At 52.0% G+C, this 20,531-nt stretch overlaps 1 protein-coding gene and 1 non-coding gene across 6 annotated transcripts; both read right to left on the reverse strand.

Annotated features, from left to right (window-relative positions):
• Positions 1 to 21: 21 nt before the first annotated feature.
• EIF4G1 (eukaryotic translation initiation factor 4 gamma 1) lies at positions 22 to 19,008 on the reverse strand. Of its 5 annotated transcripts, none has more exons than XM_070372261.1 (33): positions 18,863 to 19,008; positions 17,986 to 18,042; positions 17,671 to 17,764; positions 17,292 to 17,378; positions 16,010 to 16,186; positions 15,678 to 15,777; positions 14,494 to 14,606; positions 13,602 to 13,694; positions 13,338 to 13,404; positions 12,261 to 13,082; positions 11,912 to 12,000; positions 11,633 to 11,819; positions 11,408 to 11,541; positions 11,121 to 11,279; positions 10,787 to 10,972; positions 10,399 to 10,596; positions 10,026 to 10,172; positions 9,582 to 9,818; positions 9,286 to 9,390; positions 9,009 to 9,168; positions 8,705 to 8,805; positions 8,018 to 8,120; positions 7,720 to 7,822; positions 7,259 to 7,491; positions 7,000 to 7,118; positions 6,706 to 6,878; positions 5,943 to 6,068; positions 5,708 to 5,789; positions 4,135 to 4,233; positions 3,888 to 4,022; positions 3,673 to 3,754; positions 3,427 to 3,567; positions 22 to 648 (listed from the first exon to the last, which is right to left on the reverse strand). In XM_070372261.1, exons 3-33 carry the CDS (start codon positions 17,728 to 17,730, stop codon positions 464 to 466), a joined length of 4,803 nt encoding a protein of 1,600 aa, XP_070228362.1. In that variant the 5' UTR covers positions 17,731 to 17,764; positions 17,986 to 18,042; positions 18,863 to 19,008; the 3' UTR covers positions 22 to 463. The 5 variants fall into 5 exon arrangements, with proteins under 5 accessions (XP_070228362.1, XP_070228358.1, XP_070228370.1 ...); XM_070372257.1 differs by having other exon boundaries at positions 10,787 to 10,975; XM_070372269.1 differs by lacking the exon at positions 17,292 to 17,378 and having other exon boundaries at positions 10,787 to 10,975.
• LOC138989515 (small nucleolar RNA SNORD66) lies at positions 8,885 to 8,960 on the reverse strand. The gene has a single exon (XR_011465808.1). It is a non-coding gene; the product is annotated as a small nucleolar RNA SNORD66 (small nucleolar RNA).
• Positions 19,009 to 20,531: the final 1,523 nt, after the last annotated feature.

A 20,531-nucleotide genomic window follows, 5' to 3' on the forward strand; every position in this document is an offset into this window, starting at 1 on the left:
ATAAAGCAGAGAGGCAGTGAGCGTAATTGAATTCATGTTTAATAATTACAGGCACCGTGCCCCCCCTTCCCCCTGCCCAGGCAGCAGGGGTGGTGCAGGGGCTGGGGCATATGCCCCCAGCAGCGAGGACGGCAGTCCCAAGAGTGATTTTCAGAAAATAAAAAAGGACCCCAGGGGCAGGCGGTGGTGCCCCCCCCAAGACACACCAAATTTCAAGACTTTATATATAATATATCTCTGTGCCCCGGGGGGAGGAGAGGGACACCTGGCAGCATCTGGAGGGGGGGCCCCAGGCAGCCCCAAGCCATCCTGCCTCTTCAGCCACTTTATTAGCTCAGACAACATCGCACTACAGGCACCCACTGCCGCTGCCGCCGCTGCTGCCGCCCCCCCTTGCAGTCCAGGCGGCTGGCTTGGCCATCCGAGTGTCCATGGGGCTCCAAGTCCCCGGCCCCACCCGCCCTCAGTTGTGGTCAGACTCCTCCTCCTCCGCCTCACGAAGCCACTTGAAAAAAGTCGTGACAGATTTTAGGGCCACGCCCTTGCCCTGCTGCTCAGCAGGGTCCTTGCTACTCTCCCAGCTATAGAAGGCGTCCTCCTTCACCACGTCCTCGTCATACAGCGCATCGAAGAACATCCCAAGCAGGTCTGCAAGCAGGCAGAACAGCAGTTAGAGGCATGCTGTCCATAAGCACCCCATCCCACCGCCCAGGAATCCCACCCCTAAGCTCCACTGTTGAAACAAGGCCCAGACCCAACATGCTGACATTTGTGTGTCTAGCCATTCCAGAGTGACTAGGTCTCTGACACCATACTAATCTCATGATCTAAGACACTGGTTGGCGAGAATGAGTCACTTGGCCAAAACGTACAAACCTGCCCAGCCTCACCTCAGCAGCTTCAAGCTTCTCCACTCATGATATATTTATTTAATGGGGAAAACTGCAGAATTGGTACTCCTGAATTTGAGGAATCACAAAAGGCTGAGACGTACCTCCCACAAAAGTCAAGGGTATAACCTGGAACATTCACTGACCCCACCCCGGCCCCATTTTACAGGTTCTGACAAACTTGACCCTAATTTTCTCTTACTTTCCACCATCTCCTGAACATATATCCACCCGTCTCTGGCCTTGACACTTTTAGGTGTGATGTATCCTTTGCCAGGAACATTGTTTCTCTTGTCACCTTTTATCACCTTCCTAGTGAATTCCTTTAGGCTCAACTCAAGCACCCTCTCTGCTCTGCTTCTCCCTCATCCCCAGCTTTCCGTCAGCCTTCCAAAGCACTTATACAACCCTGAACATAATCTATTCCATTCCCCACATGCACTGCCAGTCTTTCCAAAGAAAACAATACATTCTTAAAAGCAAAAGGAGGTTGAGAAGTTGATTTCTTTTGAATACAGCATAGAATTTAGAGTCGAGGCCTCAGTGAAACACCGACTGAGCCATCTAAGAGAAACTCCAAGCCAGGATGTTCCTCAGGCACACACCCTCAAAGCCACAACCGAGGCTATGGACAGCCTCCAACCCCTATCCCTCAGCAATGGCAGCAACTGATCACTTATCCCAAACTTGTTTTCCAAACCCCATGTATACGTATCCCAGTGACTCTACACAATCAATTTATCCACCACTCTGCCCCATATTTATAAGCCCAAGCTTCTCCCACCTAAACACTAAAAGCCTCCTTTTAACACCTACTATCTCTTCACACCCAAACAAAATAAGATTTGTCTTTTGACAAGAGATTAGTTGAATTCAAACATTTCTTCTAGGGACTACCCTGGTGGTCCAAAGGCTAAGACGGCCATGCTCACAATGAAGTCAGCCTGGGTTCAATCCTTGGCCAGGGAACTAGATCCCACAAGCTACAACTAAGACTTGGCTCAGCCAAATCAAATAATAAAAGTATTGAAAAAAAAAATTTGTCTGCACTTGCTATTTTCTTCCTGATTCAGGGGAGTATTACCCTGTCCTTTCCAATCCAGATCCTGCCCCCTGCTTTACCAAATACTTTTTCTGCTAGGGTAGCCTCCATGTTTTCACATACCAGAGGCCCTAATTTTCAGATCTGTTCAAGCAGCATCTAGCATTATAGACCATTTCCCTCTCCTAATATGCCCTGTGCCTCCAGAAATGGGCCTTCAGCCCTGACCTCTTCCTCTCCAAATCAGATACCCAGGTAGCTGCCTACCTACCTGACTGACATCTCTGATCATCCCCATCAGGACCACAAACTCAGTATGACCAAACTCAACTTGATCCAGTGGTCCCTACTGCCCAGTAAATGGCATCCCCACTATCATCTCACCTGTTAAAACCATCCTGGGAGTCATGTATGACTTCCAATCTCTTTTCTATCCCCAGGCCAGTGTGTCTTGAATCTGCCCACCCCTCTCCCATCCCCATTTCCACCAGAGAGGCTGAGCCACTACCAATACGCCCCAATCGGCCGGCCAATCTAGCCACATTCACCCCACTCCAAATCACTCTTCCCACTAACGGCCAAGATGATCTAAACACTAAAAAGAATTTTTAAAATCCTTGCTTAAAATTCCACAAAGGCCGATTTTCCTGTCCTTAGGCTAAAGCCCCAAACTCATCCCATGGTTTACAGAGTCCTGCATGACCTGGCCACATCCATCTCTCCACCCTACTTGCCTCACATACAACTGGCTGCTGTGCTCTTCCACACTGGCCTTCCTTTAAGTTTTTACCTTGTATCATGTTTTCAACCTCAAGGCCTCCCTTTACATATACAGTTCTTTACATATACAGTTCATATACATATATGTCTCCCTTTCCCCTTTGTCATTTAAGTCCCCATGTGTCAATTCCCACTCATTCCCTCTGACTAGGTAAATTCTCCCAGAGTATCCTGCAGGACCCATCTTCCAACACTTACCCAACTCCATGCTCATATGGGAACTATGTTTGACTTAATCACTGTTAATATCCCAACCCCAATGCCCTGCCACACAGTGCGTGGCAGGAGTACATCCTCAGTCACGTAAGTCGTGTCTCTTTGTGAAACCACACACTGTAGCCCTCCAGACTCTCCGGGCCGTGGGATTATCCCAGCAAGAATACTGCAGTGGTTGCCATTTCCTCCTCCTGGGGATCTTCCCCACCCAGGGATCGAACCCATGTCTCCTGCATTGCTAGGCAAATTCTTTACCTACTGAGCCATTGGGGAAGCACAAAACAGGCAGTCAATTAACCTTCAAGGCCAAGTCTAACTCCTTCCACTTGTCAGTAAGGAAACAGTGTTGGAGAGAAAAGGACTCAATCATGAGAATATTTTGCTCTCCAGGGACCACCCACTTTTCTTCGGTTGAGACCCTTTCCACCACTGCCCCGCTACGGTCTGGTAGTTCCTCCAGCCCACCCACCCTCACCATCCCCGTGGCCTGGCTCTTACTAGGGGGCTGGTCTAAGGTCACTACAAGGGCCTGGAGGGCATAGAGCGCCTGCAGCTCCTTCTGCTCGTCACATAGGTATTTCTGTAGCAGTTTCGCTCGTGCTTTCAGCACTGCAACATCCACTCGGAGAGAAGACTCAACTATAGGGAGAAAGACAGGGGTAAGTAGAATAATGCACCCTCAGCCTGGTCCAAAACCAGAGGTAAAGACCAAAACCACCCACCCCTAACCCTGGCTCCTCTTACAGATAATTGCAGAATAGCAGACAGTTGTCATAAGGGCTCGAACTAATGTGTTGGATGTCACCTGCTGCTCGTTCAGGTTGGCCTGTGCAGGAGAAAGAGAAACAAATGGCTCAAAAGTTCTAAATTATGCCTGGAAGGCTCCATTTTTGTTGCCCCCACCAAGCCCCACCTTCTCTCACTCGCTGTGTCCACGCCAGTCTCAAGGAGAAACATACCTCTATCCAGTCAAACACCCGCTGGTTACTGCTGCCCTCCTGCAGCAGCTTCTCCAGCTGCCTGCGCAGCTCCTCAAAGGAGAGCAACCTCTGGCCTGGGGCTTCTAACTCCTCTCCCAGGGTATACTCCACCTTCTGCAAGCAGAAAGGCCCACAGTCGGGAGGTAAACGCATCACATGAGATAACAGAAAAGAAGAGGACTGGCTGGCCCCAAGTGCTAGAGTCCACCCAAGTCTAGTCACAAACCTGCGCAGCGACAAAGGCACTGACATCCTGGCCTTCAGGCAGAAATTCCTTCCAGCTGAGTCCAGCCTCTCGCCACAGCGTCCCCACCTTTTTAGGACCCTGGAAAACATTAGACCAACTCATTAGACAACTCTCATTCTAAGAATCTAACAGCTTCACAAATATCATCTAACAAATGCATACTGTAATCTCACCAGACACTTTGCAAGCAGCTCAGGATGCTAAGATACTGAATGAGAACAGTGCGTTCATGGCTACAGTCTAGTACCGAGCACAGACATCAGTCAAATGACCATCCAAAGTCACGAGAAGTTACCTACCACAGTGCTATGAGACTCAGGAGATGGCCTGAGAGCCTCTAGGAAAAGGTCAACTAGGTCACAGGACTCTCAAAGAATTACTGGACCACAAAAGGTAAACAACCAAATCAAAATACCTCATCCAAGCCTTCCACATACATCTACGTTTCTTTCTAAAATAGCTTAGTTTTTCATTATTGCAAGTAACAAAGCTTATGGGAGAGAACAACCTCTAACAAGTATTCAGCTCCCAAGTCCAGAAAAATTAGAAGCAGATGTAACCCCAACGCAAATCAGAAAACGGCAGTCTTTTGAGTTCATTTTCTCTAAGGGGCAACAGATTCTGAAGCCATCACAGTTTTACAACAACATATTCAGGATGACGTCATCAACTCTTGACAAAAGTACTTCATGGACTTTAAAAACGTCCCTCTTAACACCATTAAAATCGAGTTGTCTCACAGCTGACATACATTTTTAAAATAAGACCGTAAGTTTTTTCTTTCTTAGCAGTGCATAAATGTCACAAAATCCATGGCACCTTGGAGTCAATGAAATACTACTAGATCAATATGTTTTTTCTTTTGAATTATTATTCTATACTTCTTAGAAACTATCTGGTATACATTTTTACCTAAAAGAATATGAAAGGACAATTTCTCTGATTCAAGACTCACTCCTCCATGTTCCAGAGCTGAACTCTCTTAAAACTGTATTTCCCGACATCTCACCACCACTAAGTACCACAGACAACTTGCCCTTCCAGTCATTTCACCTTTGTATTTGCTAGTCAGTTAACTTTAATAAAGCAGTTTCTGTCGTGAACATTACCAGACACCCCTTTGCAATTTCACAGTACTTTGCCCAGTATGTGGTCAATGTTCTAAAAGAGGCTAGCTGAATGAATTAACTCATCAATCAAAGGCCTAGGACCTTGTGCTCAGTTGCTCAGTCCTGTCCAACTCTTTGCCACCCCATACTGTAGCTGCCAGGCTCCTCTGTCCATGGGATTTTCCAGGCAAGAATACTGGAATGGATGGCCATCTCCTTCTCCAGAGGGCCTTAAATTTCTCATTCTCCTCCAGCGTTGGCCAGAACCTACTATAGGAACTGGCCTGAGCAAGAGTGCCAGCCTCACCATTTTCCCTCCCAGGTACCAACCCAGCACCACCATCCTGCCAAAGGACCATGAGGCTTCAGGGTCACCACAAGCAACCAAACCACATGGTGGGAAGAGACGTCCTAAACAAACCACCTCTGAAAGGCTCACTCACCATGCTTTTGCACAGGAGCCCCAGGATCTCCAGCAACAGGGAAGCAGCCTTGCCCAGGGGTCTCAGAGGTTTTGTTATTTCCCTATAAGATAAACATTCATTGTTAAACTAGCCTCCCACACACTCTCAACATACTAGCCCATCGGTTCCTAAATCCAGGGTTCTGACCTGCCACGCCTCCTTTCTCTCTCCCTCCTATCTTTACCTCCCCTGAATTCCACCAGAGGGGGCTTACCTGAACAGCTCCCCCATTGGCACCCCACCTTCCTGCAGAATGGGCGTTATCAATTCTGCTAGGTAGAGCCACACATGAGGGATGTCAATTTCCATGTCTTCAGCCAACTCTAGAATTTCATATAGCCTGCATAGGGAATTCAAAGTCAGGACCTTCTAAGACAAGCCTGCACTCCTTTGTTGCCCTCCTTTTGGGGCAACAAAGGCATCGCTAAAGGGATCAACAACTGCAGGACCCTCCTCAGGAACATTTCCTAAACACGGGGCAATTACCTCACACTAAGTGAAAGTCGCTCAGGCGTGTCCGACTCTTTGTGACCCCATGGACTATACAGTCCATGGAATTCTCCAGGCCAGAATCCTGAAGTGGGTAGCCTTTCCCTTCTCCAGGGGATCTTCCCAACCCAGGGACTGAACCCAGGTCTCCCGCTTTGCAGGCAGATTCTTTACCAGTTGAGCCACAAGGTAAACCCAAGAATACTGGAGTGGGTAGCCTATCCCTTTCTCCAGCAGATCTTCCCAACCCAGGAATCAAACTGGGGTCTCCTGCATTGCAGGTGGATTCTTTACCAACTGAACTATCAGGGAAGCCCTATCTCACACTAAGGCCACCTTCTCCTTAGAGCTCACCCCCAACTATGCCAAAACTTATGTTGACCAGAATGGCTGAGGAGCCTACACTCTTATTCAAGGTTCACGGGTCCTATGAAGGAGAGAAAGGTATGAGAAGGTAAGAACGGGAGGCCTGCAGAGGCCAGTCATACCCTTGGTAGTACTGAGCAGTGGAGAGGTGCCCGGCACAGAGCAGCTGGTGCAGCAGCCGGCCCATGTGCTCCCGCGTGATGGCGCTGCGCTCCAGCGTGGACTCGATGCCGTGCCGTACAAAGATAAAGAGCAGGGAGGGCGAAGCCAGCTCCTGCACGCACTGCACTGCCTCCTGCAGGGGTGCAGAGCACAGAAGGGAGGCCAGTCATGTGTGGCTCAGACCCTCCACCCCTGCCTGTCAGCACAGGCCATCCACCTTGTCATCCCTCACTCAGACCGCTCTCATGGCTTACCTTCATGTCATTGAGATGGAGGTACTCCTCAATGATGGCCCTGGATTTCTTCTCCAGCTCCTCTTCAGAGAGTGCAGCCTTCGGGGGACTCACCGGGGGGAGGGCAGCTTCTCGTTTCACTGAGCGGAGAAAAACATATCACAGATTCATCAATTCCAGTCTTCCTAGCAAACAGTCTGAAGCCCTGAAGACACTGTCTCGGGACTGGTTGGTCCCAAACCAGCCCACACTCTTCTCTTCCCCTCCCCCGGCCCCTTACCAGCTTCCCGCCCGCGGTCCCGATCCTCCGTGAGGCTAGCTGCCTTGCGTAGTCCATCAGGCTGAGAGGGCCGCTCTCTACTCCGTTCCTCCACTTCCTTGCTGAAGCTCCGCTTGGTGGCGGGTGTCCGGGCGCGATCAAGCCGGTCACCACGGTCACCTCCCCGTTCACTCCGCTCTAGGCGGTCTCCCCGGTCCCCAGCTTTCTCACCTCGTTCCCGGCTCAAGCTACTCCTGGAAGACAGACAGGGACATCATCTCTCACCTGTACTGCCCAGGTGCGCTCCTGTTTTAACTGTCAAATACGCTGAGCAACTGTCTGGCCTTGTTCGTGGCAGCAGGAATACACCCCAACTCAGTCAGGAGCTCTGAGCATTACAGGTGTTAAGAATTCCTGTGTTAGCAGCCAAAACCCAATGAGCACTCCCAGTGTGATGAACAGAGACACCGAGGAAACCTCACCTCTGCACCACTCGTCTGTTGTCTGTGCTTTCTGTTGGTACTGCTTGTTGAAGGGCTGAGAAGCGATTCAAGGTACTAGTAGCTGGACGAGCAGCTTCTGATGCTGGGGAAGCAGAAAACTCAGATTAAAGACACCTGGTCCTAGTTCTGGCACGAAGGTAGTTCAGTCCCTAGTCCCGAGTACACACCACCTGTATGATCTAACCACTCTGCAGTCAAAGCCTCCCGTACAGACAAGGCTCTGACCTCAAGAGCTGAAAAACCACCCAGCTCTTGACAGTGACAGTAGCCTCCATACCTGCATCGGAGGGCTTGGCTCCTGAGCCTCCACTGCTACCCTTGCCCCAGCTCAATCGGCCTCCAGGTGCAAACAGCTGGTTATTAGAATCAATGGAGCCAGGCTGAGGATGGAAAGGGAGTGGAGAGTCATGGGTCTGATCCAGTCAAAGCCCCCAGCCAGCCCCCACCACACAGAGCCACAAGCGGCCTAGACCAGTAAATATTTCAGGCCTTACGTAGACCATACAGTTTCAACTAGTTGACTCTGCCACTGTAGCACAGGAGCAGTCACAGACAGCACTTACAAGGTAGGACTGTGGTTCTGTGCCAAAACCTTATAGACACTGAAATTTACATTTTATAAAAATTCTTGTCACAAAGTATCACTTTTTTCCTCTAACCATTAAAAAAATGTAGAAAACTCTCAATTGTAGTTTGTGGGTATATAGAAGCAGGGAATGGCTGGATTGGGTATGCATGTCAGGGTGCTATTCACTGGTTCAGACCAATGTGAATTCACTCCCTAGAGACGACAGTCCTGCCCAGTAATCTAACTAGTTGGTCTAAGGGGGAAAACTCAAGTTGTCACCTTCCCAACTTCAGAAAGCCAGGGGACTAAGATCCAAGCATATGCTTAAGGCCCGTCTGACCACTCTTTTATTCTCCCATCACTGACCAACACCCCTTCCAACATATACACCCCTACCTTTGTGATCTTAGTGAGTCGAGAAGTGTCAATAGGGCGGCTGCCCTTGCTGATGGGTACTGTGTTCCAGCCACCATCATCCACAAGTGGAAGGCCACGGCCTGGAACAACAAGGAAAGCATGCTGGAATGATAACTAAGTCCCAGCAACCCTGTTCCGGGGAGCTGCCACCAGCCTTCCTTCCTCAGATCCTCAGTTCCATCACGGGGTCTCAGTGGCCCAGACACGTGGCACTAATAAGAAGTCATCAGGGGAAAGCACAACCCCTCACACTGTCCCCCCTCAGTCCCAGCCTCAAACTCACTGATGGGTGGGCCTGGAGGGCCACCCCGACGCTTGTCGCTGCCCTTGGCCATTAGCTGCTGCACTTTTATGTGCTCCCGATGCTCCTCCATCTCAGCTTCCTTGTGGATTTGGTCAATTGTCTTGGGCCCCTGGTCCCCACGGCGTGGCACCCAGTTGCTCTGTGGGATAGGCCAGTCACAGGGTAATTACATCAGAGAAGACCAGACCAGTGTCAGGAAATGGGGGCTGTGGGGTCAGAGGCAGCAGACTGACAGCGGGCAAGAGCGAACACACACCTTTCGCAGATCCAGCACATCCTGCAGCATAAAGCGGATCCGGGATGAAGTCTTCTTTTCCTTAATGATTTTTTCCATCTGGTTGAAATACTGATCCATCCGGGGCTAGCAAGAAGCAAAGGGATCAAGGTCACCTGCAGCTACAGACCCCGCCCCTCCTCAGGCTTTCAGCCCCACCACTGCAGCTCAGGGGCACACAGTGCCATGCCGATACAACAGCCGGGAAGGGTGCTGGTCAGTGTGCGGCAGACCCCACGTGCTTCAGCCTGGCCTCACCCATACCCCGGGACCCCTACCTTGGCCTTCTCAAAGTCCAGGTCTTTGCCAATGGTGGTGAGCAGACGGCAAAGGCATTCAAGGGACTCTTCATCATGGTTCTTAAGTAGTTTAACCACACAGTCATGCATGATTGCCTCTGTTAACATCTTCAATTTGAACAACTCCCCGATAAACTTGATATTCCCTAACGAGCGCCGCCGGGCTATGTCTCGAGCCTCTTCCAGCTCTTCTTTCAGGCGTCCCCGTTCCTCTGCCTGCCGGTCATAGGACAGGGGTCACGTCAAAAAGACACCAGCCACTCAGTTAAAACCTTCCCTCCACTACCTGGATTCCTAAACCTAGCACCAAGCACTCACATTCTAAGGCAGAGAACCCCCCAAATACCACTATCCCCACTCCCACTCCTGCAGCTGAGGAGCGACTGGGTGAAGTAGTGGAACTGGGAGTGGAGTTTCTCTCACCGTAGCAGCTTCATCCATCTCTTTTTGCTTCTTCTCAAAAACCTCATCATCATCTTTGTCTTTTTCAAACTCCTTCTGACATCGATTTAACAACAGTTTTCGGAAGTTCACAGTCACTGTTGGCTTTTCTGTAGTGGGCACTTTCAGCTGTACGTCAAAGAGAACATCACATTCAGACCAGTCGAGGGCAGGGCAAGGAAAACCCTCCAAAAGTCTTCAACTACGTGATCCCTGAAGACCTCTGGCCCAGCTCTGCCTCCTTCTGGCTGCCACCACCAGCACAGGATAGAGGAGAACCAAGAAGCTGGACTCAGAGGCTTAGGAAGAGAAGTGAGAACTAGACCACAAAGCTTAGAGAATAGTGGAAACTAACCGCCATGAGGCAGCGGCACATGTTGGCATAGGCCACGGAGAAGTTGGGTTCTGAAATGGCCTTCTCGAAGATGAGGTCAATGACCCCTTTGAGACGTTCCTCGGTATCAATGGCTAGCTGCGTCACCTGCTTCATCAGCTGCTGGAACATCTGGGGTGTCAGCTTATTCAAGATGGAGCGCACCCTGCGGAACAGGTCCTGGAGGAGAGAGGGAACAGACAAGACATAGAATCCAGTGACGTGTTCAGGGGCTGCCAGGAGGCGGAGGAGAGGGCCGTGGGGACTCGGATAGGTGCTAGTGATGAGAATGGCCAGAAGCAGAGGTCAAGGCTGGCTCAGAGGGCAGACCCTGAAGAGAACTGGAGACCAAGGCACAACTTGCAGGTACCTGGGTTTTGCTGCCATCAGCATCCTCTTCTCCTCGGTCCTTATCAGCCGCCGTCCGCTTGCTACTGGGTTTCCAGGCCTTTTCTGCTTTGTTCAGCTTTATATCTTCGGTCATTGACACTGTGGCAATGATCTTGCGTGGTTCCTTTCGGGGGCCCTGCTGAGATCGCCGGGGTCCCAGGCCAGCCTGCTAAGCAAGGAGCGGGGACAAAAGACAGGGAATTAGTCAGCACAACTACCACCATCGCCCACATCTCCAGGGCAGACTTCTCCCCAGCCCTCAATGAGATACAGGGGCCAACACCCCCAGCGCATCCCTTGCCAGACCCACTCACCGGCCCTCGGGGCAGCTCCCCACCTGGCCCACCCCTCGGGGGCCCACGGTTGCTAAGGGCTGGTCGGCCAAGGTTGGCAAAAGACGGAGTGAAGTCTGGGCCACAATTTATGCCCTGAAGTCTAGAGGGGTCCAGCGGTCGCAATGGTGTTTTATTGGCCTGTGAAAAAGACAGAGAAGGTATCAGAAACAGGATAGGGCTAGCTACTGACCACTCTTTCAGGACCTCTGGCTCCTCCTCAGTCAACCAACCAGCATAAACATACTCTCTCCCTCAGGCCTACCAACCTTATCCAACACCACATCACTGATGTGGGGCAATCCCTCAGGCTTCTGCATACTGGCAAAGATGAACTGAAAGCCAAGCAGGAACTCTCGGTCATAACGCTTTTTCTCCTCAAGGTTTAGAGGCTTCCACTGATCTGCAAGGAAGACAGGATGAAGCAATCACACTGCTCTCTCCTGGGTCCTGACAAGCATACTCAACCCTTCTCACCCTTTCTTTCCACATACCTGACTTATATTCATACTTCTGTTCCCCTGGCTGGATATTCTCTGCATTTTGAATCTTGTCTTCCTTTGAGTCCCAGGTCTCCTCTCCTTCCTCAGACCGCAGGGGCACACTGCTGCCCTCAGGCTCTGGGCTGGGATTGCAGCCTGCAGGAGGCTGATTTTCCACCTCTGGTACCCCTGGGTTCGCCTGGAACCATTGCACATTCCGTTTTGGTTGCACTGTCTCCACTGTTCCACACCCACACTCTGCCCTGCTCCCTCCACGTTCTGCTCCCTTACCTCCTTGAAGGCATCTAGAAGGTCTCCTACAGCCTCCTTCTTATTGAGCTCCTTAATTTTCCGTCTCCTCTTTGGCACAGACACTGCCACTATTTGGGGGGGAGGAGTGAGAATAACTTAAGGAGTACCCCAACCTCTGGGAAAAATAAAAAGAAGCCACTGTACAATATTCGCTTTTTTTGTCACATCCTCTCTCAACTTATAATTCCTCAATCTAGCCCTTGAGAGTTCCATTACAGGGCTTCTATGACCCAGACACAATGGCCCAAGAGGTCACCCATCAAAAAAGTTTCCTTTTTTGAAAAGCACACCCAGCCTGCCCCACCTCCACCAACCAGCAGCACCTTACCTTGGGTGGCTACTGCCACCTCCGAATTCTGGGATAGGTGGGCTGGGACAGGGGTGCTCTCTGGGGGGAGAGGTTCCTCTCCTCCCTTCTCACCCTCAGCTTCTCCTTCCTCTTCCTCTTCTTCCTCCTCCTCCATGTCCTCCTCCTGAGCAGGGGAAGCCACTGGAGGAGCCACAGCTGGGGTAGCAGAAAGGACAGTGGGGGGAGTCACCGACACTATAGCCTCCTTGGCCTGTTCCTCTGGTTCACTGACTGGGCTTAAGTCCACAGCTGGTGGTGAAGGGGCTCCGTTGAGTAGTTCCTCAGGTTGGGCAGTTGGAGCAATAGGCATGGGGGATTCAGAGGGACAAGCTGGAGGAGGGAGAGGGGCAAGCTCTGGGCTTGACTCCACCTCTGGTTCCAAATTCTCAGATGGGACTGTGCCATTAGGCTCAGGAAGAATTTCCACCTTGTGAGATGCCAGGGGACTGGGAACCTGGAGAGGACTGGAAGAGAACTCAGATTCTGGAACTGGTTTGCTCAGCGTCACTTCTACTTCCAATATGGGTTCAGCAAGGGGAGTGGGTTCTGGAGAGAGGCAACACGGCTCCCCACTTTCAGGGGGCGTGGGGGTTGATTCTTCTACAGACGTCTGTATCATCCCTGTTGTCATTGTGTCCCCAGGAACAGAGAGGACTGCGAGATTAGGCTCAGACCCCGGTTCCAAGACTGGGGGTGGTGATGGGGTTGGAGAAGGTGATGAAGGCTGGGATTCTGAAGGGCTGTGCTCTGGGCCAGGCAGCCCTGGCCGCTCCCCAATGATTGCTCCCTGCGACCGGTCATCTGCACCATAGGAAGAACAGGTAATTAGAGGCAAGTCCTTCCCCGTGATTGTTGTTCCTCCTCCCAGCCAAGCATTCCCAACCTAATAGCCCCTCCTACACATACCAATCTTCTCCCCCTAGGTCTTTTTCATTCCCACTCAAAATCCATCTGCCCTTAAATACTGCTACTTGAGACCTAAGTCATTCTTCTCTGACATTTTCAACGGCCACACTCCTTTTCCCCTTAAAAGCCGTGCCCCACCTGCTTACTTACCTGGCCGGACGACGACAGCAACCTGGGGTGTCTCCCCATTAGCCTGAGGCTCCAGACCGCCTCCCGTCTGCAGGACACAAAGGGTTACCAAGTTTGCCCTGAAGAGTCCCACAACCCTGCTACAGCCATTTCTACTTTAGCTGCCTAGAAATCCAGGAAAGCAGGGAAATAAGTCCCTTAGTTGAAGAAAAAGATCAAGGGACCTGGGAATACAGGGAAGAACAGCCATCCCAGTCAGGGCATCACTCAAAGGACAGACAGTACCTGGGGAGGTGTGGGTGTGGAGGCAGTGCGGGCCCCAGACATGATCTCCTCCGTGATATCCTTCCCTCCTTGGTTTGGGTCTCGAATTCGGATCTGGGGAAAAAAAGCTACGGGCTAAGTGGGAAACAGGAGCAGCCCACCTCTCCACCCTGCCCCGCTCCTAAGACTCCAAGCCAACCCCCCAGCCCCCCACCGGGAAGCAGGTGGGTGGGTGCCAGAAACCCTGTGAGTTCTCCTGTCAACCCATCCGGCTGCTCTTGTAGTCTCTGCCCTGGCCCCTACCCCTAAGACACTCTTGACCTCACAGAGCAGATACGTACATCACAATGCCCCTCCCTCCCTTATCCCTGCCCCACCAGTCCCCAAGAAGTGGCTGCATGCCTGGGGGCCCAGGACCCCCATCTAGCACCCATCCGGCTCACTTGTGGCTAGTCTGCCTGATCTCTGGGGGCAGGGCCCAGATCCAGTGGGTGGAGCCAGGGTGACTCAGCGGCTTCCCCAGCCCTGGCACCCTATTCTGGGCACCACGCCCAGGGCTTGAGGACTGAGCAGAGGCGGAGGCCTCAAGAGCTTCCAGGACTGGGGGGTGGGGACACAGAAAACAAACCATTTTCAAGGCAAGCCACCAGAAACCCAAAACCAAACTTAGATGTTATGGACAGAGAACCCAGGTCTCTCAAGAATTTCCCTACCAGACACTTCAATCTTCTAGTGAGCTTCTTCTATACTGAAATCATAGTACCTTACGAAGAACCTGAGCATTTCACACATCCCCATTCTCTGCCTACTCTCAGGTGAAGATCTCCCTCAACTTCCTGCTCCCTGACCCACAAAGTGCCTGACCTTGATCCTTGCTTTCCCAGATGTCCTACAACCCCTTGCTGCTACTCACCGTCTTCCGCTCCCTCTTGGGAGCAATCTGGGGTGGCTGGTTCATCAAAACAGGTGGGGGAGCTACACCAGTGGGAAACTGCTGCACACCCTGGGCTGGGTAGTAAGCGCCAGCTTGGGGGAGGGGGGGACAAGGAAAGGAGAATAGTGGCAGGGTCAGGGCCCAACCACATACAAATGCCTGCTTGAGCACAAATGCCTCCCAGCCCCTGGAGAACCTCTCATCACCCACAGCCGGCCCCTTACCCTGCCCCACCCTCCTCCCCAAGGGAATTAGGTGTCTGTCAAAGCTGGGGAACCAGTCTGAACTGCGTTTACAAGAATTCCTAACACTGACACACACACCCCTTGTAGGCAGGCACTCCTTCCCCACCACACACCAGCTACTATGTCTGTTCCTCTGCTACCCCATAAGGTAACATGGGTGCATCCCACCCCCAGCAAACACACACATACACTCTGAGAGAGCAGCAACTACTTAACCTGAAACAGAATCAGGTCTTTGGCTGGGAATGATAAAAACAGATTTGCCAACCCTGTTCCATTCAACCTGAGTCCAATTCCAGTCTCCAGCCCTCTGCTAAGGGGCAAGGAAACAAAAGGTAACATTATGAACCAGGCCCAGGATGAGGAAAATTCCTTAAAGCAATGGTCTCCAAAATGGGATACATTCTTTAATATCATCCATAACCTCCACTTGTTTTTGACAAGCAACATTAAGTGTTATTTGTTTAAATTATGCATACGTATAACAAACAAAAACATACATGTATTAGAAGTACATACTCAAAATTTTTCCTGATGGTCAAAAAATTTTGGAAACCACTGCCATAAAGAACAGACTAATCCTTTCCTAGAATATAAATGAAAAACAGCTACAGAAACCTCCCAAATCCATGTTACATGGGCTCCCCCCAACCATGGAACAAGTGTCAGGGAATATTTACTGACAGGTCCTCAAACTAGCACCTGAACTATATTCCTTGACGTAGGGAGGACTCTACAACTCTCAACAATAGTGTAAAATCCTCTCGCCACCACCCCCCAATACCAGTTACATGTTAGCACCAATCCTGACTACCACTATCACTTTTAGAGCAAGAGACAGGCCTCGGAAGGGTCCTAGAAATTAGGCAAGTTTAAATGCTCCCTGGGACTCACTCTCCGACTTCAGACCCCGCTTACCGTAGGTCCCAAACTCTGTAGGGCTTGCACCTGGGTAGAAGCTTGGGGCTCCCGGCTGCACAGGATACTGCTGTGTCGGGACAACATATGTGGAACGGCCCTGATGGAGGGGAAGGGGGATAAGGAGGGGAGAGAAGGAGTTGAGGGAGCTATGAATACCACATCAGACTACAAAGAGAATGCAGGGCAAGACAGGACAAGCCAACTCTGGGCAATGACCAGAAGAAAGTCCCACCTCTAGAGGAGAGATGGGACTGGAGGATCAGGGTGGGGGGAGGTGGGGGAGCGGGGACAAGGTTGTGTGGCTTCAGCACCCAAGCCTCCAGCCTCACCTGTCCAGGGATGTAGTAGGCCCCCTGGGAGGCTGGGTAGGAGATCTGGGAAGGGATCATCATTACTTGGGATCCAGCAGGGTAGACATGGGCAGCTGGGCCAGGGCGGGCAGGGGCTGCACTCTGCACTCGGGAGGCTGCACTGCTCGGGGGCTGGGCCCGGCTAGGGTAGAAGTGCTGTCAGGAGGGAGGAAGGCAGTTGGCACTGGGCAGGGGAGGAAGTGGACAGCAAAATGGCCATTCCACTATGTCTCTAGTCTGGAGAGAAGTACCAGGGGCTTTGGAACATGGGACCAACACTGCCAAGACTCACTTGACCAACTGATGGTTAAGTGGCCTCTTGAACTCACGTGTGCCCTCCAAACTCAGGTACACACTTTGCACTCGGTATATTTACTCCCTCCCTGCCATGCATACTCATGTCACCTCCTCCACGCTATCCTTCAGCAGAGGCTTCCTAACACCCAGATGCATCATGCCTAAGTAAAGCCTTTTTCAGCAGCATACTCCCCAGCATGCACTGCACCATCCTAAGGTACTGAGGAGCTAACTGCTAACATGCAAGTTTCTCAGTTCCCAGATATGCGCTATGCAAGATTTAGCCCCTAACATGCACTGGTCAGCCTCAGACTGAGGACATGGACAGCCAACAAGTCCCCACCCTGAGGGACCCCAGTCCCTGTGTCTAGCCCCTGACTAGGGAGGAGGGTAAGGGTGAGACCAGGAAAGAGTCCAGGATTAGCAAAGGGGTATTACCTGCAGAGACCTGAATCCTCCCTGAGAGCACATGGGGACAGGAAAGAAGAGAATTATCCCCAAGGTGATGAAGGGGAAAAAAAATGAAAGAGGCAGGACAAGAATCCTCTCCCATTTAGTGAGGAAGAATTTAGGAATAGAGAAAGGTAAGAACCAGCTGGAATGTTTCTCTTCCCACAGTCCAAAGAGAAAGAAGGGATGAGGAACAGAGCAATGGAGACCTCCTAGTAAAAGGAGGAAATAGGGAAGCAGGAGTTGGCAGCAGGGCCCAAAGCGCTGCCCCCAGTTCTCAAGGCACCAGAACCCCTAGCAATGCCATCCCCACCAACAACATACTCCCCAAGGGGCCAGCCACCGTGAGTAATCAACAGTACAAAGTGCAGAGCCGCATAAAAGAACACATAGCAACTGTCAGGAAACCGGGGCAGGTACCAGGCCTCCAGAGTTTCCATCCTAGGCCCAAACTGGCCTAAGCTTTACATGGCTCCCACCCAGGCCCCCTACTCCCCTCCCCACAGCCCCTCACCTGGCGGGGCTGAGAAGGCGTGTTCATTTGTGTCGCTTGAGGCGTACTGAACACCACCGGTGCTGTCTGCCCCGGGGGAAACGCTGGCTGAAGGGGGGAGACCAGATTTCAGCAAGAGGGGAAACCCAGGTGGTGCAGAAACTCAAGCTGGTGAAGGGGAGCAGATCTGTGGCAAGAGCCTCAGCAGTCCACATATGCCCTCCCCATGACAGCCCCTGGGAACAGCCTGGGGGCCCTGTCTCAATTTGGCAGCAGGAAGCTGCACTTTGCCCTGACACAGAAGGGGGTGGGAAAATCCAGAGGTTGGAACCTGTTCCTGACCCGGCTGCCTGGTCTCCCCAACCCCCACCCCAGTCCCTGTTAATTCCTTCCTAATTACCTGTGGGAGTCCAGGGGATGGGGCAGGTGGGGGGCCTGTGGGCTGTGGAGCTTTGTTCATTTCATTTGGTGCCACATCAGGGTCCCCCCAGCACCTGTTGGGAAAGAGTGGGGCTCAGAAGAGGAAAGGGACACAAACTTAAGGCAAATGGAGTGGGGGAGGGGTTAAAGCAAGGGCTGGGTCCCACAATGAGGCCGGGAGGCGCCAAGGGGGTAAAGGAACATTAAAGACCCAGCTTATGTCCCCACCAACACCCTGTCAAACCCTCACCACCTCCAACCACCCCCCGATCTGCTGAAACAGCCCTTCACTCACCCCCTCGGTTAAGAACAAATCCACGGTGCGGCCTACAGGTTCTGGGCATCCGAGGGCCTGGGGTTGGGAGGTGAGGGGTATCAACCTGGCTCCGCGGGGCCCAAGACCAACCAGACCGGAAATTCCAGGTCTCGCTGGCACCAGGCTCCCGGATCACAAACGGAGCTAGCAGCTTCGGCCGTGGTGTCCCCACCCCCCACCAGGGGACACCGGGTTCGGGGCCTGGCCCAGGGGCACACGAGGCACGCCTGCCGTGGGTAGCAGCGGAAGCACCCACGCGGGGCCAGAGGCGAGGCCTGCCGCCGCCCGGCAGTGGAGGCAAGGAAAGGCGGCAGTCGGGCCGTAAAAGGCCAGGCGGGCGGCGGCCGAAGAAGAGCCGGTTTGAAGCAAGTGAGGGTCGGCCCGGAGGGCGGGCGGGGCCGGGGGCTCCTCCCTGCCCGCCGCCGCCGCCTCCCTCCCCTGCGCCCTCCCTGCGCAGCGCCGGCCAGTGCCAAAGAACAACGTGTCACTTCCCGGCGGCCGGGCCGCAAAGGGGGGAGGGGGCGGCGGGTCGGGAGCCGCGGTGCCTGCGCCCGCGGGGCCTCCTCGGGTCGGGCCGAGGTGGCACTTAGCAGCCGGGGAACCCGGCGCCCTCCCGGCCTGCGGGGACCGCATATTCCGGCCCCGCGCTCCCCCACCCCCACCCAGCAGCCAGGCCGAGGCAGGCCGGGCACACGTGGGCCGGGGATCGGGCCCTGGCGGGCCGGGGCCCGGGCTTGGGCCGCGGGGCCAGGGCGCTGGGGCGGCGGCGCAGGGTAGCCGGTCCCGGCCCGGATGGCGGCGGATGCGGGGGGAGGGGGTGGGGGGGCCGGGTCGGGCCCGGACATGGCGGCTTTACCTTCAGTCTCCTTCAGTCCGCGCGGCCGAGCCCCACGCAGCCGCACAGACGTAGTCCACAACCATTTCCGGCTCCCCGCACGGATCCCGCTCGGCGGCCACCGCTTCTCCGCAGGCGCAGCCGGCGGCCCCACGTGACCGGCGCAGAGGGCGGAGCAGCGCCCGGCGCCGCGGAGCACATGGGATTTGCTCCGCCTTATCATGTGACAGCCACTGCCCGCCTCTTGTCCCCTCCCGAACTTTGGAACTCCCAGGCCGACCCGGCTCCGCGTATGTGTTCCGCGGTTCTTTGGTTCATTCATACTTTGAGCAAGTATTTACTGAGTGCATACTGAGTGCGAGGCGAAGTGCTGGCTGAAGGTTGAGAATACTGACATTAAAGACTCGGTCCCGCCGAAGTAAACCATGGACAAAAACGGAAAAAAATACAAATTAGGCAGCCTTTGAAAATAATGTAAATTAGATATAGAACTATTAAACTGGGTGTTACGCTAAAAGAATTGAAATATTCTAAGTAGAGAGTTAGATTTGTCTTTTATAAAGATCAGCCACTCCCAGGGAGGGACTAAGATCAGTCATGGAAAGTTCAAATAGTGATGGGATAAGTAAATCCAAGACCTCTCCCTGGCAGCCAAAAAATTTTGAACTGCCTGAAGGGACATACTAAAGCCAAAGCTACTTAGAGTCAGCCTGGATTTTAATCCAAATTTCTCTACTTACTCTCCTAGTGATGTACCTACTACTTACCTACTTAATACTTGTAAAATGGGAGTATTTGAAACTATGCAGTCTGGCTCAATTCTGAGCTTTTACCCACCCGGCTTTCACCCTATTGGATTGTCAGGTTTAAAAAAGTTAGTTCTTGTGAAAGTGCTTAAAACTGTGCCTAGGTATGTAGCAAAAGCTATTTTCTCTCTCTCCTTCCCACCCCACTCTTTGTATTCAAACACATATAATCTCAGAAAACATGTTGCACCAATGATGACCTTTGTGATTTCACTTAATCCTCACAATATCCTACAAAATGTATTACTATACATTGTATTATTATCCCCATTGGAAAAGAAATGCAAAAATGCAAAACGGCTGTCTCAAGAGGCCTTACAACTAGCTGTGAAAAGAAGAGAAGAGAAAAGCAAAAGAGAAAAGAAAAGATATAAACATCTGAATGTAGAGTTCCAAAGAATAGCAAGAAGAGATAAGAAAGCCTTCCTCAGTGATCAATGCAAAGAAATAGAGGAAAACAATAGAATGGGAAAGACTAGAGATCTCTTCAAGAAAATTAGAGATACCAAGGGAACATTTCATGCAAAGATGGGCTCGATAAAGGACAGAAATGGTATGGACCTAACAGAAGCAGAAGATATTAAGAAGAGGTGGCAAGAATACACAGAAGAACTGTACAAAAAAGATGTTCACGACCCAGATAATCACAATGGTGTGATCACTGACCTAGAGCCAGACATCCTGGAATGTGAAGTCAAGTGGGCCTTAGAAAGCATCACTACAAACAAAGCTAGTGGAGGTGATGGAATTCCAGTTGACCTATTTCAAATCCTGAAACATGATGCTGTGAAAGCGCTGCACTCAATATGCCAGCAAATTTGGAAAACTCAGCAATGGCCACAGGACTGGAAAAGGTCAGTTTTCATTCCAATCCCAAAGAAAGG

Source organism: Bos mutus, chromosome 1 (genome assembly GCF_027580195.1).
Source record: "Bos mutus isolate GX-2022 chromosome 1, NWIPB_WYAK_1.1, whole genome shotgun sequence".
NCBI lineage: Eukaryota > Metazoa > Chordata > Mammalia > Artiodactyla > Bovidae > Bos > Bos mutus.

Coding starts and splice junctions, on each gene's coding strand:
- EIF4G1 (XM_070372257.1), bottom strand. CDS start 17,730: ATGAACAAAGCTCCACAGCCCACAGGCCCCCCACCTGCCCCATCCCCT. Junction 9,391..9,581: donor TGGACTTTGAGAAGGCCAAG/GTAGGGGTCCCG, acceptor GCTTCTTGCTAG/CCCCGGATGGATCAGTATTT. Junction 7,119..7,258: donor GGACCGCGGGCGGGAAGCTG/GTAAGGGGCCGG, acceptor TTCTCCGCTCAG/TGAAACGAGAAGCTGCCCTC.